The sequence below is a fragment of the Gossypium raimondii genome, chromosome 8, assembly GCF_025698545.1.
Source record: "Gossypium raimondii isolate GPD5lz chromosome 8, ASM2569854v1, whole genome shotgun sequence".
NCBI classification, from domain to species: domain Eukaryota; kingdom Viridiplantae; phylum Streptophyta; class Magnoliopsida; order Malvales; family Malvaceae; genus Gossypium; species Gossypium raimondii.
The window spans coordinates 61,131,052-61,149,189 of NC_068572.1; the positions used below are offsets into that span (position 1 = coordinate 61,131,052).

Genomic DNA, 18,138 nt, shown 5'->3' on the forward strand with positions numbered 1-18,138 from the left:
ACCCAACTATCTTGAATTTTTTAGGTGTTTCTATTTTTATATTAGCCAGGTGATAGAAAAACAAAATTGAATAATTTGATGATCATTTTACAACTTTTCATAGTTAAGTGACAAAAAAAATTACTATTAGTTGAATAACTATTAGTGTAGTTTACCCCAATCTCTGATTTTTAACCAGTTTCAAGAAGTTCGTCAAAGATCAATTCAACCCTTATGTACAAAGGGATATACCGACTGATTTCCGATCCAGACAACCAATCTAGTTCGTATTTGAGTTTCTCCCAATCCACTTTGGATTCTTTTCTTTTTTGTAAGATCACTTGACCACCAAAGATGCATTAGACTGGTAACGGCTACAACTATGCTAAACCCGAAGCCCAAAGGCAACTTAATATTCAAATAGTTTCTAGTTAGGGTCATTTTCAACTTCCGAGTTATATTAACTACAATCAAATAGACTTTTTAGGTTCAAGACAATCTACCATCATAGCAATACTTAGATCATGACTAAAGCCAAATTGACACAAACAAAATCATCAAAGACTTCGACAATAAGCTTCAAAAACTTAGGAGGCTAATGCTACTTGGATTTGAGTGAGACTGAGTACAGGATACTAGGTATGGTCTGATTTTTCCAAGTTTTTCTATGTATTTTGAGGATTCCTAAAAGTCATATCCCCAAATCCATGGATCAAATACAAGTATCAGACATTTTATACTTGAAGAAAAACAAACGAGTAGGAGTAACATAGTTAACATGTACTCGTAGTTAGCTAGATCTTCTAAATAAATGAGGAGGCCAATACGTACCAGAAATAAATGAAATCCAAAACCGAACAGCAGCACATGCATGGTTAACGAAAACGAGAAGAATGCAGGCTACGGATCGTAAATAAGGGTTTTTTATGCCGACTTAATCAGAAATCTTATAGTGCAGATCAAAGGGCAGAATCATACATGTCAAATCATTAGTTAATCTAAGCAAAAGCATCAGTAAACTGTCCGAAATACTAGAAGCACCTCCTAGAAGGTGAATGTTCTAACACGAAGGCATGTTTTTAAAGATAGCACAATATTGTCATAGTAGATTGACCTATACGATGACAAGAAGATCTTGCATTCACGAGTCCAAATAACTGCTGGATCTACAATCATTTTCCACTGTAGAAATTAACAAAAAAATGTCAGTGTGAGAGTGTCAAGTTTGAGAGAAAGAGACATGGAGTTTATTTCAATTCACTTACCTATTCATCATAAGAGTAATGTTGTCTCCTTTAAGAAGAATCCTTCCTGGAAAAAAAAATGAACAAATAAGATGATATACATAAAACAAGGGACGAGAACGACAATAAGAGTAAGATAATTAACCTAATGACTTTCGGCTTTTCTTCTTGACGTTAACTTCTTCAGCATCATCAAGAACTAAATTCATGTACTCGTCAAAACCCTGCAAAATGCCAAATAGGGCAAGTAAGATGAAATGAGCTTTTAGTCATAAAATTCTTTAAAAAATGCTTTTAAGACGCGACTGAAATCCCTTGAATAGATGCCTATTTCCTTTCCCAAGCTGTACAATGGGCCAAAATTTACACTTCATGCCTTATTCTTTGTAATAATATAAACTTGCCGAATAATAGAGCTAAAGATTCTTAGTTCCTACAGATTTTATTCATTAAAACGGACCAAGGGAACTGCTGTTTTTTTGCCTTCGTTGTTACACTAGCAACAGTCTGAATAAACACTCAAGAGTGTTCTACTAGTTAAAGATGTTAGGACCGGTTGCCCCGTGAATGTTTTTGTGATTTGTTCAATGGTTGTCAACTAATGAGACCCAAAATAGAGAATGTTCTCGATTATCGAGAAAAAGCAAAGAAAACCCCAAATCTCATCAACAAAAAATATGTACAAATCAGAGCAAGGAACGGAAAACCATAACATATTCACATTAATATCAAATTACACGCAAATAACATAAGCCGGTGCGAATCATGCAAAACCACCAAAAAAAAAAAAAACCTACATTCTAACTATTTGAAACAAGGTTAACACAGTTCTTACCAGTTCGCCAGTCCAACAAGTCCGATCGGTTCAATTAATTAAATCATTAAAAAGTTCATAAAAAATAAAAATATTAAAAATCAGGTTCAAATAGCTGGTTCAACCAGTCTGTACCGGTTCCCAAGTCAACTGATTCAATGACCTTCTCCGGAAGGGTACCCTGGCTGGTTCCCTGCCTAACCAGTTGGACCGGTCAGTATGGTCCAGTTTCAAAAAACCTTAAATCTCAGGGTATAAGCTAGGACTAAACACCTAAGAGGACACTCCGACTAAAGCATATAACTCGATCTTAAATACGAGTTCGAATCCTCAAGTATAAGCTTAGACCAAACACCTGACACAACTCAATTTTAAAAAAATTAAAATCTTTACCAAATAAGTAGAAAAAAACTTAATTTAAAGGAAATAATACACAAACTTACAATGATTCGGCCTTCAATCCTCAAATCTTTCTGCTCGAAAAGCCAAATCTGAATGCGAGCTTTCTGGATAATTCCAAATCGAAAAAATATAATTTAAAAAAAAAACAGTACAATAAATTCATTAACAAACAAGCAAAACCCAGAAAAGAAAATTCAAGGGAATTAAGAATGAAAAATAGAGACTTACACTTTGGAGAAACCTGAAGATCAGGTTCTGTTACAGCACAAAAAAAAACCCAGAAAAATCGAGTAAGAAAAAAAATTTAAAAAGGGGAAAAAAAGAAATCAGGAAATAATGAAAGATGTACATACGATGGGTTGGGTCATAATCCTCTGTACTTTGGTGCTCGCCATGGCTGTGAAAATCTCGACCGCTTTTTTCTTTTCCCTCTTTTTCGAAAGGTTTTAAACAGATAAAAAATGAGCTCTTAAAACCCTAATTTGAAATAGAAGAGATCATTTTAAAGGAGGATCAAAAGCCAGCCGGGTCCGACACTTTTTTAAAGTATAACTTCACCAAGGTCACTGATCTATTAGTAAATTTATATTTTGGTCACTCGACTTCAAAAACTTATAAAATGGTCATTTATCTATTAAAAAGTTTTTATTTAAGTCATTGGGATGTTAAAATAAGTGTTTGTATGGCCTTCTTTATATGCTCCGCCTGTACGAATTGAAGCTTTCTTTACACTTCTCTTCTACAATTCAACTTTTTTTAATGAAAGAGTTCTGAATGTCATGAATCTGCAAATTAAAATTCAAATAGCTTTCTTTTCTTATCTCCGACATTAATCGTTAGATCGACTTGGATTGAAGAATGTTTTTCTACTCGTTGATGGGTATTGTTTCACTATACCGGTCGTGGAATCATCGCTTAGAGCTCGCTAGTCAAACTTTTTTTTAAAAATCTTTAAAGTCCAATGACTTAAATAAAAACTTTTGGATAGTTTAGTGAATTTAATGAAAACTTCTGAATAGTTCAGTGATCATTTTTTTACTTTTTGAAGTTGAATGACCAAAATATAAACTTACTAATATTTAATAGTTGTATTTTGAAAAATAAAAAATATGAGATTTTTAAAAGGTGTAGACATATATTTCTTTAATTTAAAAACTAAGCAATCCTTTTTCAATTATTTTTGAGTAAGTAAATTAAAGAACATCACACTAATGAAAGAAAATGAATCATTTATAAATATGTAAATGATAAATATAATATTAAAAGGGATAATGACAAAAAATCTTCTTATATTTTTAATAAAATCATCAATGTAGCACTTCTACTTTCAATTTGTCCAATTTGGTACCTGTAGTTTTATTTTGTTTATCATTATGGTACCTATTTGTAACGATGTCAAATTTTGACATTATTTGATACGTGTCCTGATCACAAGGTGCCATGTGGCATTGCAATCAGAGAGGAAAATTTAAACCATAAAAAAGGGACAGACTAAAAATTTTGTTTCTCTGACCTATTTCTCTAAATATAAAAAAAAATCAACCTAAAACCCTAATTATTTTCTAAAAACGACATATATTACTAATTCATCCTACTTTTTGGGATTAAAAATAAAAGGGAAAATTGTTCTGAAGTTCTTTTCTTTTGACCAGTTGAACTTTTCTCTAACTTACAATGCCACATGGCAGACCATGATTAGACCACGAGTCAAAAATCTCAATAATTAACACCGTTAAAAGGAAATACCAAATTGATACACAGAAGTTAAATTTCAAGTATCAAATTGGACATTTTGAAAATAGAAGTAGGAAAATATTGTTAAATTACATTCCTATTAAAAAAAATAGAACATGGCGTATTCTATGAATGAAGTTCACCGATTAGCTCCTATTCACTGGGGGGTAAAAGAACAATAATTTACAACACACTTCGGTGATGATGCTGCCAACAAAAGGCTTAACCACTAGCCAACCGTAATGATTTACAAAACACGAGAGAAAGAAATGGGATTAGCCCAATGTCACTCTCCATTGACCATTACTGACGGAAATGGCACCCTTTTAATTTCCACAATGGTGGAATACTCTTTGCTCATGGGTTGTTTCCATGGCTCCCCATCCATTTGCAAAAATGCATCTCTCCAATCTCCACCACTTAACTCCAATCGAATCGATGACGCCTGGAAAAAAATGAAATCCGTAAAAGAAGTTGTCAATTTACCCCGTTTTCCAGATAACTCGATTATGTTTGTTTACCTAGTATACAAAGGAACTCGATTATTTATGCTCAACTCAATTCAGCTTGTTCGATAACTTAGAGTCAGGCTCAACAATTACTAAGCTGAATTCAAGTATCTTGCAAGTAGGGGCATCTCTCACCCTATGAGTGTGTAAGGTATTTTCAAGGAACTATCCATCTTCTTGCAAAATACATTTAGTCCCTGAACTTGGAATTTTTTTTCAATTTGGTCCCTGAACTTTTTCTTTTGTCCACATCAGTCCTGGACAACTTTTCCTAGTTTAAGTGCATTCGATGACGTTACACTCTAAGATTGTGTAAAACGAATGACATGACACAATCTAAAGTGGCATGTCATCACATGGACCAAAACTGAAAAAAGTTGTCAAGTTCCAAGATTAATGCGAACCAAAAAAACAGTTGAGGGACCAAGTTGGGAAAACAGCCAAGTTCAAGGACTAAATGTTGCTTTATCCCAATAAAGTTTTAGTAATTAGTAGTAGGCTTTCTCAACAATGGAAACAACTTTTTCAAAGGCATATGGTATATAAATACCTATTTTTAGGCCAAGGAAAAAAATTTCAGTCCATCCTAATCTTGTACTTCTACAATATAATTTTTTAACTACCTTCAACTCGTTATGATGAAAACTTCGTACGGTACCTGTGCGATGTGTTTTGCAGATATGAGCTCAACCATTACAAACGATGCATGCCATCCTTGCTTTAAGCCAAAAATTTCTAGTATACCATCATCAACATGGGCCTCGACAAAGCCTCTCTGAAAAATAAACGACGATTGAAGGCAACTATTATTAGATTTGGATTTTGACAAGCTTCTCAATAAAAGCTTAAAATTAAACCGAAAAGACTGAGTAACTTGCAACTCGCTACCAGCCTAGAAATCATAACTCAGAACATTGATTTTATACCATAAGCGTAGACCACAAAGTTGAAATAATTAAATATAATCAATAAAGCCTGCATGGTGTTGAATGAAAAACATAGCAGTAACATCTTTCCGAATGTTTTTCGGTTAAACCAACAAAAGTTCAGCATTTGATAGGGGTGAGTGTCTGATATAAGTATGTGACATGGATATTTTCTTCTTTTTAATGTTTGTCCATATATTTGGAAGATAATACTAACATGGATGTCCAAATGTGTCACACACATATCAAAGATGAGTACTTAAGGGAAAATGAAGAGTCCGTATAATATACACATTCATCACTCGACCTTTTAAATCTAGATCCCACCATCAAATATAAGCAAACAGTTCGAGTATACCCAAAAAGTGCAGAAGGGGGGAGAGAGATTGTACTATGAACACTAAACAAAGACTATTACTAAGCAATCTGAAGAGATTTACCATACCTTTTGCAAGTAATCGGGTTTTAGATTACCCCATGGATTTCGCCCACTTCCATAACTATGAAGATTTAAAGCAACAATGGCCCTCACACTAAAAGAAAATAGCATAATATTACAGGTTGTCATGCAGAAGGTTAAATAAAATAAATATTTATAGAAATCGTAGGTAAACGATAAGGTTAAATAAGAATTGAGAAGATGAACAGTTGATAAGTAAACACAATGACAGTAAAAAAAAGAGATGAATACAGCAATTAGGATGCTTATGCATAACAAGAAAAAATTGATACTAGAAATGTACCTTCTAGGGATTTCGATCGGCTCCCATTTTGAGGAGTTCTTCCTTTTAATGTGGATACTTAAAATGTTATTGAGTCCCCTGCATTTAAAACATCTTAAAATTATATTTACTTCAAAAGGAATGATTGTTGACTGCAAAACACCATTAACAAGAAAGAGAGAATTTTTCATGGATTCATAGATTATTTTTTCCCGGGTAAACAAAACTTGTTGGTGTGACTGAACAAACATTTGAAAAGCATGTGCATCAGAACATGCACAAAAAAGACATTCGTAATCAAAGCAAGGTGCATATATAATACAAATATAAAACATACATATATTGTCAAATTCCAAGTAAAAATAGAGGAAAACTTCACGGAGTAATGTCTATTAGGCACTCATCACCTTTCAAACTAATGTATCTAAGCATCAAAAGCTTATGTTAGGTAAATGCACTTTTTAGCCTTGCCTTCGGCACCAAGAATGCCTTTAGCTACACTTTCTCCAGACGATTCAAACATTAGCTGAGTGATATTACATTCAAACATTGTTACTTCGAAAACGGAATTTGTCCATCATTAAATAAGATAGAAACTAAACAACTATCATAATGTCTAACCTTAAACTTGGATCACTCATGCAAGGTGTGAGAAACCAACCCTGACTGCAACTGTAACCGGAGTAAATAATCTACCACAAAGATGGACCAATTATAATATAATATTAGTTTCAGCAAAGCAAGCCATTGAATGGGGCATGTATATTTGGTAGATGGCAATATAACCACTTAGCACAACAAATACCTTGTTTGAAATAGGACCTTGTGCAAGGTAAGGTTTCTCATTACGTAAATGATGAAATCCATAAGCCACTTGCGCATCCATTCCTGAATTAAATGAAAACATAAAGATTCTTACGAACCAAATATGGTTGTAATAGTAATAAAAAAGCACCATAAGCAAGAATGTGCACAGATTTGTTCCTAGGAAGACAACTCTGCTCATATGTGTGTGGACTTACTAGAACCTTTATGCAATTGTAAGAGGAAAATAGTATTTAGATGATTTAAAAGTTATTTTAATAAAGCAAAGGAATCTTTACAAAAGTTTGATCATCTACAGACTCTATTACAAATTTGGTTCAGAATGCTACTTCTCTATTCTGTTTCTCTTGAATAAAATAGCAGCTACTCTATTCTGGTTCTAAGAAGAAAATGTATGCAGCTACCCACCAAGTGAATTCCCAGATGCATGAAATTAGAAGAATCGAGACCCTGAAGTTAAACTGGGATACCATACCTATGCTAAAGTAATTATAGAAAACTCCTTCGTAGCAGTTTACTTTGTCTGGAACACGCCCTTCAATCTTCAAATTCTGCAGTCACAGACAAGATTTTTCCCACTTAAATTTGAAATTCCACATCACAAGATCATCAAATCACGATTAGAAGAAATCTCGATTTTTTAATTAAAGAAAAGAACACTAATGCGTCATATCTAAGTAATCAGATGGTAAACCACAACAAATACTTAGAAAGAAACAGTACAATATCTTAATCTATTACCTAAAAGGTACTCTGTTTTTAGAAATTTGTCTCTACAATATAATCTCAATAAAGAGAGTCAAACACATTTTTACATAATTACCTTACTGCAAGTTATTCTCAGCTTATAAATGGTGAATTCCAATAATCCCAAATTAAGTAACCTAATGCTCAAAGTTTATAAAATAGAGTAGATAAAACTTTATAAACCCTCAAAAGACTCAATAAAGCATGAATGTTCACTTGTTCAAAACTAGCCACACAGTAGAAGTTGATTGCATAAAAACAGAGGATTTAGAGCAGAGAAATTCACTACCTGATCAACATCACACACTTCGGTAGTCTTCAAAGAATGGGGAGGATCAACAACTTCTCCGCCAGGCATTTGCACCACAACATGCCAACTGCATCAAAGAAACAATTATTGATATAACATAACCAAAAAGTAGGATTTATGCAACAATGATGTCTTATGCAAACCCATGTTTCAATTTCAAGAAACTAATACATACAATGAGTCCTCAACAAAGGATTATAAACTAATAAAACAAAAGGCAATCACCCAAAAACCATCAGTATGCCGCCCCATAAGCAAAAGATAGTACTAAATGTCTAGTTACCTATCTAAATGGCAAATTCGACCGTTAGTAGCTCTTTGCAAAGCTCTCTTAATAGCTGATCTCCGGGAAAAAGGAAATGAACCTCCCTGCAGTGCACATTCAGAGCATGAGGAACAGAGAAAAGAAAACAGTAGACAACATCAAATTTAAAATTTATAAAGGGGTTAACTTACCCAACCGAAACTTCTAGCTAAGTCATTGCCCGTACCAAGAGGAATAATAGCTACAGGAGGAACCGGAAACTGATCCTTTTCATGAAGCACTCCAAGACATCCAAGCACCCAACCAACTGTACCATCACCACCAGCAACCTGCCCATACATCCAGAGTCTTAAACCATCAGTTTGGAATATTGGGTTTAAATTAATTTTGTAATTTGTTCTTAACTTTGTAAAAATTGCTAAAAAAACAAATCACGAATGATCGGATATAAAAACCATGAATGAAATAAAACACCAACTCTAGGAGTTCTGCATAAAAGTAAAGTCGTGTACTTATATTTCTTACAGAAAAGTCATATTTTTTAAATTTTACAGCCAACATATAGAAAAAGGTTGGTAGAAAGTAGAAACATACCACAACCCTGATGTTCTTCCTTGCCTCTTTGGCACAATTGTCTTTTTCAGCCCGCTTCTCAAGGCAACCCAATCCATAACGTACAAATTCATCCGGTTTCACATTATGGAGGTCAAATACCTACATTTCCAAATTAAAAATTCATCAACAAACTGTTAAAGTAACATGGAGGCCCCTAGTAGAATCAGATTGGATTTTGCTCCCTGTAGATAAATCAAAGAGCAAATTGCTCCTCCTCTTAAAAATTCCATTGTACGTTTGCTGACTTACTCATGGCATGCGACATGCCACTTTCTGTTTATTCCGTCGGCCATGTGCATTTTTAACAATACAAATATATGAAAATTTTGGATCAATTTGCTCTTTGAGGGACTATTTTACCTCAATCAACATATAAAACCAAGGCTACCACAAATTCAAATATACATAAGGAAATTGAAAAGTATTACCTGCTCTTGGCTAATCATATGCTGGAGACGGTCTTGAAGGACGGAACCATTCCGGCCGCCGCTTTTAGGGTTAATAAAAACGACGACAGGATTTTCACAAGGATCATCTTCGGAGCTGCTCGTTTGAAAATGCTGGTCACCGGCGTCGACGTCTTTTTTCTTAATACAATCAAGCATAGCCAAGCGTAGATATAGAGGCATCGCCAGCCTCAGAACATCTTCCTTCTCAGCCCTAAAACCGGTAAAACTCGAAAAACCGCAACCTTTCAACGATGATTCCCCCATCGTGGAACGTGAACCGGTCCGTGATGCCGTCGAAGAATCTCCTTCCGACGACGGCTTAGCCATTATTTATTTTTCAAAAAAAATTAATTCTTGTATTTGTCCAAAATATGTAAAGTAAAAGGTGAACATGAAAATGTTTATATAAATATAGATTGAGTGTCAGGGAAGAAGGATGAGGTTTTGAATTTTTGTTTTTTTATGAAGTTGGTTTTTTTTTTTTTTTACTAATTATTTTTGGTCAAATTTCTAAAAGGTCCATACATTTATAATTTTAGTAGATGCATTTACTCTCTTTACTCTTTAAAATGTATATTTTCAAAAAACCTTCTCCAATTGTATAAAATACTAACCACTGTATACCACGTCATCACATCATTTGGTGAACTTATTGTGAAATAAGAAAAACCTATGTGATTGAAAATACACATTTCAAAAACTAAAGGACTAGAAATTATAGAGACTAAATCCGTTAAAAACATATAGTTCAAGGGCCTTATTAAAAAATTTGACCATTATCTTTTAATGGTAAGATATTAAAATTCTTAGTTAGGCTTGTTTCGTTTGTTTCAGTGTGGAGTCGTTGGAGGGGCGGAGGAACGGGAAATGCCCTTCTGGGTTTTGATAAATTACAAAATTGCCATCTACGATATTTAAAGCTAATTTGGAAAATTATTGAAAGCTTTGACTTTTGTCTTTTCCATCAAACAGCTCATTTACGACCATGATTGACTTAGATTTTCTAGAAATGAAATATCGAAAACATGTTTAAAATATTAGGGTTAATATAATCCAAATATTTTTCGTAAATTTATGATTTAATCTATGTACTTTTATTTTAAAAATTTAGTCCTTCTATTTTTCAAATTTTAAAATTCAAGCAAAATGTTAATATTGTTAAGATTATTTTGTTAAATCTAAGTTCATTACAACGTCCTTTTTAGTTATATTGCTGTTAAGTGAATTTTTTATTTTAAAATGTCGCACCAATAAATTTAATAATATTAATAATTAGACTTAAATTTAAAAATTTAAAAAGTAAAAGGACTAAATTTTTAAAAATAAAAGTATAATAACTATATTTCAAATTTGTGAAGAGTATAGAGCATATTTTAACCATATAATTTTTGCTCTTGAATTTGGCAATTATGTTTGTTTGTTTTTTTTTTTTAATGAAAAATTATACAATTACTAAAGTAGACGTAATTGCTAAATGGTTAAAATACGTCGGAAGTTTCTATATTTTCTAATATTTAAAATTTAGTCTATATATTTTTATTTTCTAGAATTTAATCTCTATTTTTCAAATTTAAAATATAAATTGTTAAAAATAAAAGTTAAATCCTAAATTCTAATTTTTTGAAAAATACATGAATTTATGAGATATTTTCAACATAACCCGAAATATAAGTATAAAAGTGAGATTAGTGGATAACAATTAGCAAAGGGAGTAACGTACAGCACATGGGGAACATTAAGATGAAACTAGCGAACGAGATGCATAGATTCTTCTTCTACAGTTGCATGTGCGTTACATGAGATTCCTTCTCCCACTCCTAAAGCTTGGAATCATTGTTCTTCAAGTTCAAACATGGCATCACGTGAATACCATTGAAATAAAAATGTTTTAAAAGGTCAATATTGTACGTCTTGTCGTCAATTTAAGTGTTAAAATGTTAGTTGGAATCACATATATTTATAAATTGGTCCATATATTTGAAGTATATTCCACATTAGATTTAAATTGAAATTTAATGTTTAAGTATGGCTAAACTAATAGAAGGATATGAATAATACAATACTAATAAAGAGAATATGGTAGAGAGAAGTGTCTGTTCATTTTTCATAGGTGGAGAGCCCATGTAAGGAGGAGAGGAATGGTGTGCTTAGGTTGCTATGTACGGTTTTTAGAGGAGAAGGTGACGATCGTTGGTCTCCTGAGCACTCGAACTTATATAGGAGAGTGACTTTTTTATCTTATAGTGTCGTGTAGTCAGCAGTATAGTGTTCTGTACACTTGTGCATGCTGACCAGATGATAGGGATATTACAGGTCATTTGTCACCATAGAGTGTATTGTGTGATCCTGCTTTGACATATTCATCTTTAGGGTCGTACGAGACAATTACATCTGAGCGGTCCTAGTAAGTGGTTCATAGCAAGCTGTTTTTATGTTGATTCAGGCAGGGTTTGCAAAGGGTCATCTAAGGACCATTCCACACACAAATAGTTGTGTTTGGACTATTTCTCGTGGGGGCTTGTATGCATATTGTTTCTAGTGGAAAGTTGTCATCAGATTGCCTACCAATTGTTTCTAGTGGAAAGTTGTCCTCAATTGCCTACCAACTTACCACATGTTATACTATGGTGAGGATATAACAATACTAATACGTTTAAAACTCATATAGACTATTTTGAAGATTGAAGATCAATATCATAGTTTGCTGACGTCTGGAGCAAGTAAATCTATTTTAAAATGTATATAAATAAATTATATTTTTATAATATAAATTATTATATTAAATTTTAAATAAATTCTAAAACAATTAAAACAATACAATAAATAAATAAGGGTTAATATAATTTTTTGCTTCTAACTTGGTAACTAGGTCCACTTTGATACTTGTATTTTCTTTTTGTTTATTTTAGTATTTGAACTTTTAGTATCTAAATTTGGATTTCGTCAAAATTTGATTATGCAAAACTCTAATATTATGCCATGTCATCATCAAAATTTTTAAATATATATTAACTTTTAACTAATGATGTGGTATAATTTTAAAATGCCATGTCATCTAACTTTTTCATTTTCCAAGTTTAGGTGCCAATATAGATATGATTGTAAAATATAGGTGCTAAATTGGACCTAGTTATAAAGTTCGTGGATAGAATATTATATTAACCCGATAAATAAATATAGGCTTAATGGTATAAAAGGCCCTCAAACATATTTGAAAAAATCAATTAAACTCCTACGACCTTTTTACACCCGATCGAGTTCTTAAACTAACAAAACTGACCAAATAAACCATTTAATCAATGTTGACTGCTATAATATTGACGTTTCAGCAAAAAATTAAAAAAATCATTTTTTTTAGTGTGAAAAATCTAAAATAAGCAAAAAGATTACATAAACATATTCATAAATAACAACTTTCCTATTCTGAATTTTATTTTTTATAAATTGAAGACGTTCTAGTCTAAGGGTAATTAAGGAAACCGAATGGCGGGCGTTGGAGGGAAGGTGGGTCCACGCGCTAAATGACCGTTGATTCCGTTACTGGAGCACCAAAGAATTTGTTTATCTATTTATTAACAGATCCGAAATGTCGGCTTGGTTTTTTGTCTCTAGAAACATAATTGGAATTTCCACTGCTGTTTTCTTTGGTATTTTTCTGCGCTGGCCATGTGACGGAATTCTTTTATATATTTTCTATTTTATTTTGGCTTTTTCTAAAATCAAAATAGAATATTGACAATTCCTCCAATTTGCATGACAGCGCCAGCTTCTCTACTCTAGAATTTGGGAGTCGTTAAACATTTTTTTATAAATATAAATTCATTTAATTTCAAAAATTATAAAATAGTGATTAAATTATTTAAAAGTTATCGAGTTATTAAAGTATTTTTATATAAAAATAGTTCGGCTAGCGAATTCCAAGAGACGATTCCACGGTTGGTATAATGGATTAGTATCGGGAGCGAAGCCAAAAAAAAAATTTTAGGGCCTGGAATTAAGTTGTATATTTTTACAATAATAAAAATGCAGTCTTATCATTTTAATAGCCTATGTAATTTATAAATTTTAAATGATTAAATCAAAATGTTATCATTTTGGGGGACGAAGTGCAATTTTACCATTACTAGTTTAAATATTATAAATCATAAAAGGATCAAAATAGAAAATTTCCATTTTAAGGGGTTGGCTCTCCACCCTTGAATAGTATGCATTAACAAGTAGAGAAAGAATACTTTAATTTTAAGTCGATCTAACAATTAGTGCCGGAGATCGAAGAATAAAATTATTTGGATTTTGATTAACGGATTTGTAAAGTTCAAAGTTGTTTCATTAAAAAAAAAACTAAATTGTAAAATAGAAGGGAATGAGAGCTTTCGATTGGTGCAATCGATGTGAACAGAAAAGGTCACAAAATAGGTCATACAACAATGATTTATCAACTCAGCAGCTTAAATGAAAACTTTTGAATAGTTTAGTGACTACTTTTTTAACTTTTTGAAGTTGAATGACCAAAACATAAATTAACTAATAGTTGAATCCCATTTGATGTAGTTTTAAAAAATACAACTAATGGCGTGATTGAAGCTAGACGTAGGAGAGAAAAGGGTGAATATATCTGAGAGATCCCCGTATTATAAGGATTGGATCAAATTAATCTCTCTACTATTAGATGGATTAATTTAGTCATTGTATTATTAAAAAGTATTAAATAAGGTCAAATTGGAACATTTGTTGTTTAAAAATATCATTTATTATTTAATAAAGTTAATATTGTTAAAGTTTTTATGGTTCTATAAATAAAATCTTTTGTTTGAAATTGAACTGTAGTCGAACCGTAAATGTTAATCATGTTACTCTTTAGACTTATTTGATTCTTTTTAATAGTATAAAGACTAAATTAATTCATTTAATAATAAAGGAACTAATTTGATCCAGATCTTCTAATATAAGGACTTCCTACGTATTTTAACCAATAAAAAAGTGGGGTTGTTTTCTTCGTAATCATTCTTTGTTAAGACACCTTAAGTCAACTTTGGGTTAGAGGTGCTCATTGGCCGGGCGGCCCAGCCCAACGGCCCGCCTGAAATATGGGAGGGTTCAGGTAAAAATATAGGCCCGAAATATGGATTTGGGCAAAAAACGAGGCCTGTTTAGAAAACGGGCCGGCCTCGGGCACCACTTTTTTGGCCCCGGCCCAGCCCAAATATATAATAAATATTTTTTAAATTTTAAAATACTTTTAAAATATTTTTTATTTTTTATTTTTAAAATAAATTTTTGGTATTTATTAAAAAATTGGGCAGGCTCAGGCTTAGGAATTTTTCCTGGGCCGACCTATACAAAATTTCAGGCCCATATTATGGGCCTAGAAGCGGGCCAAAATTTTTTCTAGGCCCATCCTGAACCTGACCCGACTCGACCCGACCCATGAGCACCTTGGGTGACTCAAAAAATAAATAAATTCATTTTATCCTATAAACTGACACCCATAAATTGCTGTATACAGAAAAACCACTATAAAATGGACCCATTAAAGAAAAACAGTGGGTTGCTACGTAGTTGTCAAGTCATGGGTTTTAGATTTAATGTCAAATTTGACATGACAAATGTTTTGTTTTTAAATTTATTTAATATTAATTTCGTTATAAGTTTTTATAATGTCTATTCTTTTTATACTATATTTAGATTTATTTATATAATCTTTCTTCAATTCTTAAATAGGAGGATAATGCCCTTCAACGCACTCGAAATCACGTTTTCTTGCACTGACAACAACATTAATATCAATCTAATTAAGATTCAATCGAATTATTTTAGTTATTAGTGAGTAAATTTATATATATTGAGGAAGGTGAATTGCAAATTTGCATCACATTGGACGAACAGCCCAACATGTTTTTTTAAAGAGTTTTTAATAGGAGTTTTTGGTGCAATTAGGTTATTTTGGTGTATTTTGATTCGTTTTAGATAATAACAATTTATAATATTGTTGATACAATAGTGTGACAAGGTGGTTCATTCTAAAACCGGAGAGGAGAGTCGTGAATAGAGAAGGAAGTGATTAAGGTATTGCAATAGGTCGAAGAAGTTCTTGCAAGAAGAGGAAGCTAGAAGAAGAGAGTCCCTTGCTATAGAGTCAAGCAATGTGCATATGGGGTCGACTTTTTTAATCATGTGTCATCTTCTAATAGACGAATCTGTTATTCAATGGTCTCTTTATTAGGTCGACAAGGTGACCTAATGTGATTAGATCGAGATTAGAGGTAAATCTAAATGAAGATAGATAGGAGCCTTAGGGCCCCAAAATGAAAAAAAAAATTCAATCTTGTCTTTTTATAAATAGATAAACTATAAATTAATATATAGTACAATTGCACTTTGGTACCCAAAATGAAAACTTTTCAATTCAATCCTCTTATAAATAAAGAAATTATAAATTAATATTTAATAAAGTTGCACTTTAACTCTCTTAAAATGAAAAAAATGTTTTGTCCCTTGAAATTATGAAATTATAAATTAATATATGATAAACTTATATTTTGATCTGTAAAAAATTATAATTAAATTTCGACGGACATTAACATCTTTTTATTATTCAAATTAGTATAAAATTCTGAACCGTTTTTAATATTAAAAGCATAGTACTAACGTAAAATGAATCGGCGATAAAGAATTCGATGATGTTGTTTACATAAAATTTTGATCTTAAATTTTTTAGATGAAGAAATTAACATTAAAAGAGCTTATTGAGTGCTACGATTCAATTTATTTTAAATTTATTCGGGAGCTTATGTTAAATACAAAGATACCAAAAAATATTGACATATTATTTGCATTAAATCTGCTGGCCTTAACCTACAAGCCCAATAAATTAGCTAAGGTGGACATGACCACAACTTAGCCCACCACAGATTGTATGTATTTCTTTTTTCTTTCTTTTACCCCTTTTTATGCTTTTCCATAAATATTTATTAAATTAAGTATTAAAAAATATTTGAATTAACCAAAAATTAAGGATAAAATTATATGAAATTAAAGTAAAAGAATTAAATTTTAAACATGATAAACTAATCAAAACTAGATTGAAACCTAGAAAGAATAAATAAAATAACACAATTCAATTAATGAAAATCAACTTAAGCTTCCAATATCTATCATGCTGCTAGTATTTAATTCACGTTAGGTTTAGAGTTCCATCTCTTTTTTAATTTATAATATACTGATATAAATTTTAGATTAAGAATTTGGGGACGATTCATCTTAAACAAGTGAAGAGTCGTAATATCAAATAATTTCAAAAGTATAGTGAAAAGGGGGAAAAGTTGCAAACCTCTCTAAGAAGATGAGTTCCTCATGGTGCTTACAAGGTTCCAAAATATGAGGATTCTTAGTAGGAGAAGAAAGTGGAAAAAACAAGAGAGAGAAAATCCTCTTCTATTTTCCTTAGTCCAAGATTATATCATTGTATTAATATATTATTTCATAATTTTTAAAGAGATTATAAAGAAAATTTACCATTTTAGGCCGTCACAAGGATTAAATTTTTCTACCATTTCAAGGGTAGGGGACAAGGCTTGTGTCTGCCCCCTTGGTGCCGTCCTTGGCTTTGAGGGTAAGCAAAATGATTTTTTGTGGGGCTTCTGCAATAATAACCTATTATGTATAAGGCGATTGTAGAGTACTTAAGATTTAGGGTCAAATTAGTATTGTTTTTTAAAAGTATTTTTTTAATAGAAAAAGTTAAAATTTTTTGCTTCTATTTTTAATCAAAAACATTTTGAAAAGCTTAAAACATATTATTTAAAAATACTTTTATTTTAAAGGCGTTTTTGCCCCAAATGTACTTATAAGAAGTAATACTAAACTAACCCTTACAAATATATATATACAACATAACTAACATGATTGCTTAGTAAAAAAAACCATCAAAATAATGATAATATTAATTAAAAATATGATTCCCTTATGATATTTCATGTAATTCATGTGAATAGATGAAAAAAACCCCTCATTTTCATCACAGTTTTGACACATGAATACGACCCATACTTCCAAATGCAGCCTCAAATATTTTCAATGGTGCTTAATTTTATTTAGGTTTGAGACAATGACTCATCTCATGCAAGAAAACCAAATTTGCATTTATGATTTGTAGTTGAAATTTGGAAGTGGACTATACTCGTATTGGTAGGCCCTTCATAAATTTTATGATTTGTAATTATGTAATATGGTTAACCCTCAATTCATTTGAAAATAATATCTATATATATAACCACACTCAATTCACTTTAAAAAAAAATTAAAGTATGATTTATATTGGTTTTATGGGGTATAAAAATTGATTCATTTGGAACTTCATGTATTAGCTTGATGGTTAAGGTGTGTATCATTTTAGGTGTGACCTGGGTTCAAGTTGCACTAATCATGTTCCTGTTAGGAAAATTATTTATTTTGGAGTTCATGATTTCCATTCCCAATAATTATTCTAGAGAGAGGGATGTCTTCTTTTTTTTTTTTATCTTTTTGAAATATATTACACCAAATTATTTGACAAAATCAAGAGGAAACAATTGAGCTCGAGATTAAAAATACACATT

At 31.6% G+C, this 18,138-nt stretch overlaps 2 protein-coding genes across 2 annotated transcripts; both read right to left on the minus strand.

Annotated features, from left to right (window-relative positions):
* Positions 1-888: 888 nt before the first annotated feature.
* On the minus strand, positions 889-2,953 carry LOC105792819 (uncharacterized). Its single transcript, XM_012621618.2, has 6 exons — positions 2,793-2,953; positions 2,668-2,694; positions 2,481-2,543; positions 1,369-1,447; positions 1,245-1,290; positions 889-1,161 (listed from the first exon to the last, which is right to left on the minus strand). Exons 1-6 carry the CDS (start codon positions 2,832-2,834, stop codon positions 1,152-1,154), a joined length of 267 nt encoding a protein of 88 aa, XP_012477072.1. The 5' UTR covers positions 2,835-2,953; the 3' UTR covers positions 889-1,151.
* A 1,250-nt stretch (positions 2,954-4,203) lies between these two features.
* Positions 4,204-9,930, minus strand: LOC105792820 (diacylglycerol kinase 4). Its single transcript, XM_012621619.2, has 12 exons — positions 9,521-9,930; positions 9,072-9,191; positions 8,669-8,806; positions 8,496-8,581; positions 8,192-8,279; positions 7,631-7,706; positions 7,136-7,218; positions 6,952-7,022; positions 6,352-6,429; positions 6,054-6,141; positions 5,341-5,457; positions 4,204-4,618 (listed from the first exon to the last, which is right to left on the minus strand). The coding sequence occupies exons 1-12, from the start codon at positions 9,866-9,868 to the stop codon at positions 4,460-4,462; spliced, it is 1,452 nt and encodes a 483-aa protein (XP_012477073.1). The 5' UTR covers positions 9,869-9,930; the 3' UTR covers positions 4,204-4,459.
* Between the last annotated feature and the right edge of the window lie 8,208 nt (positions 9,931-18,138).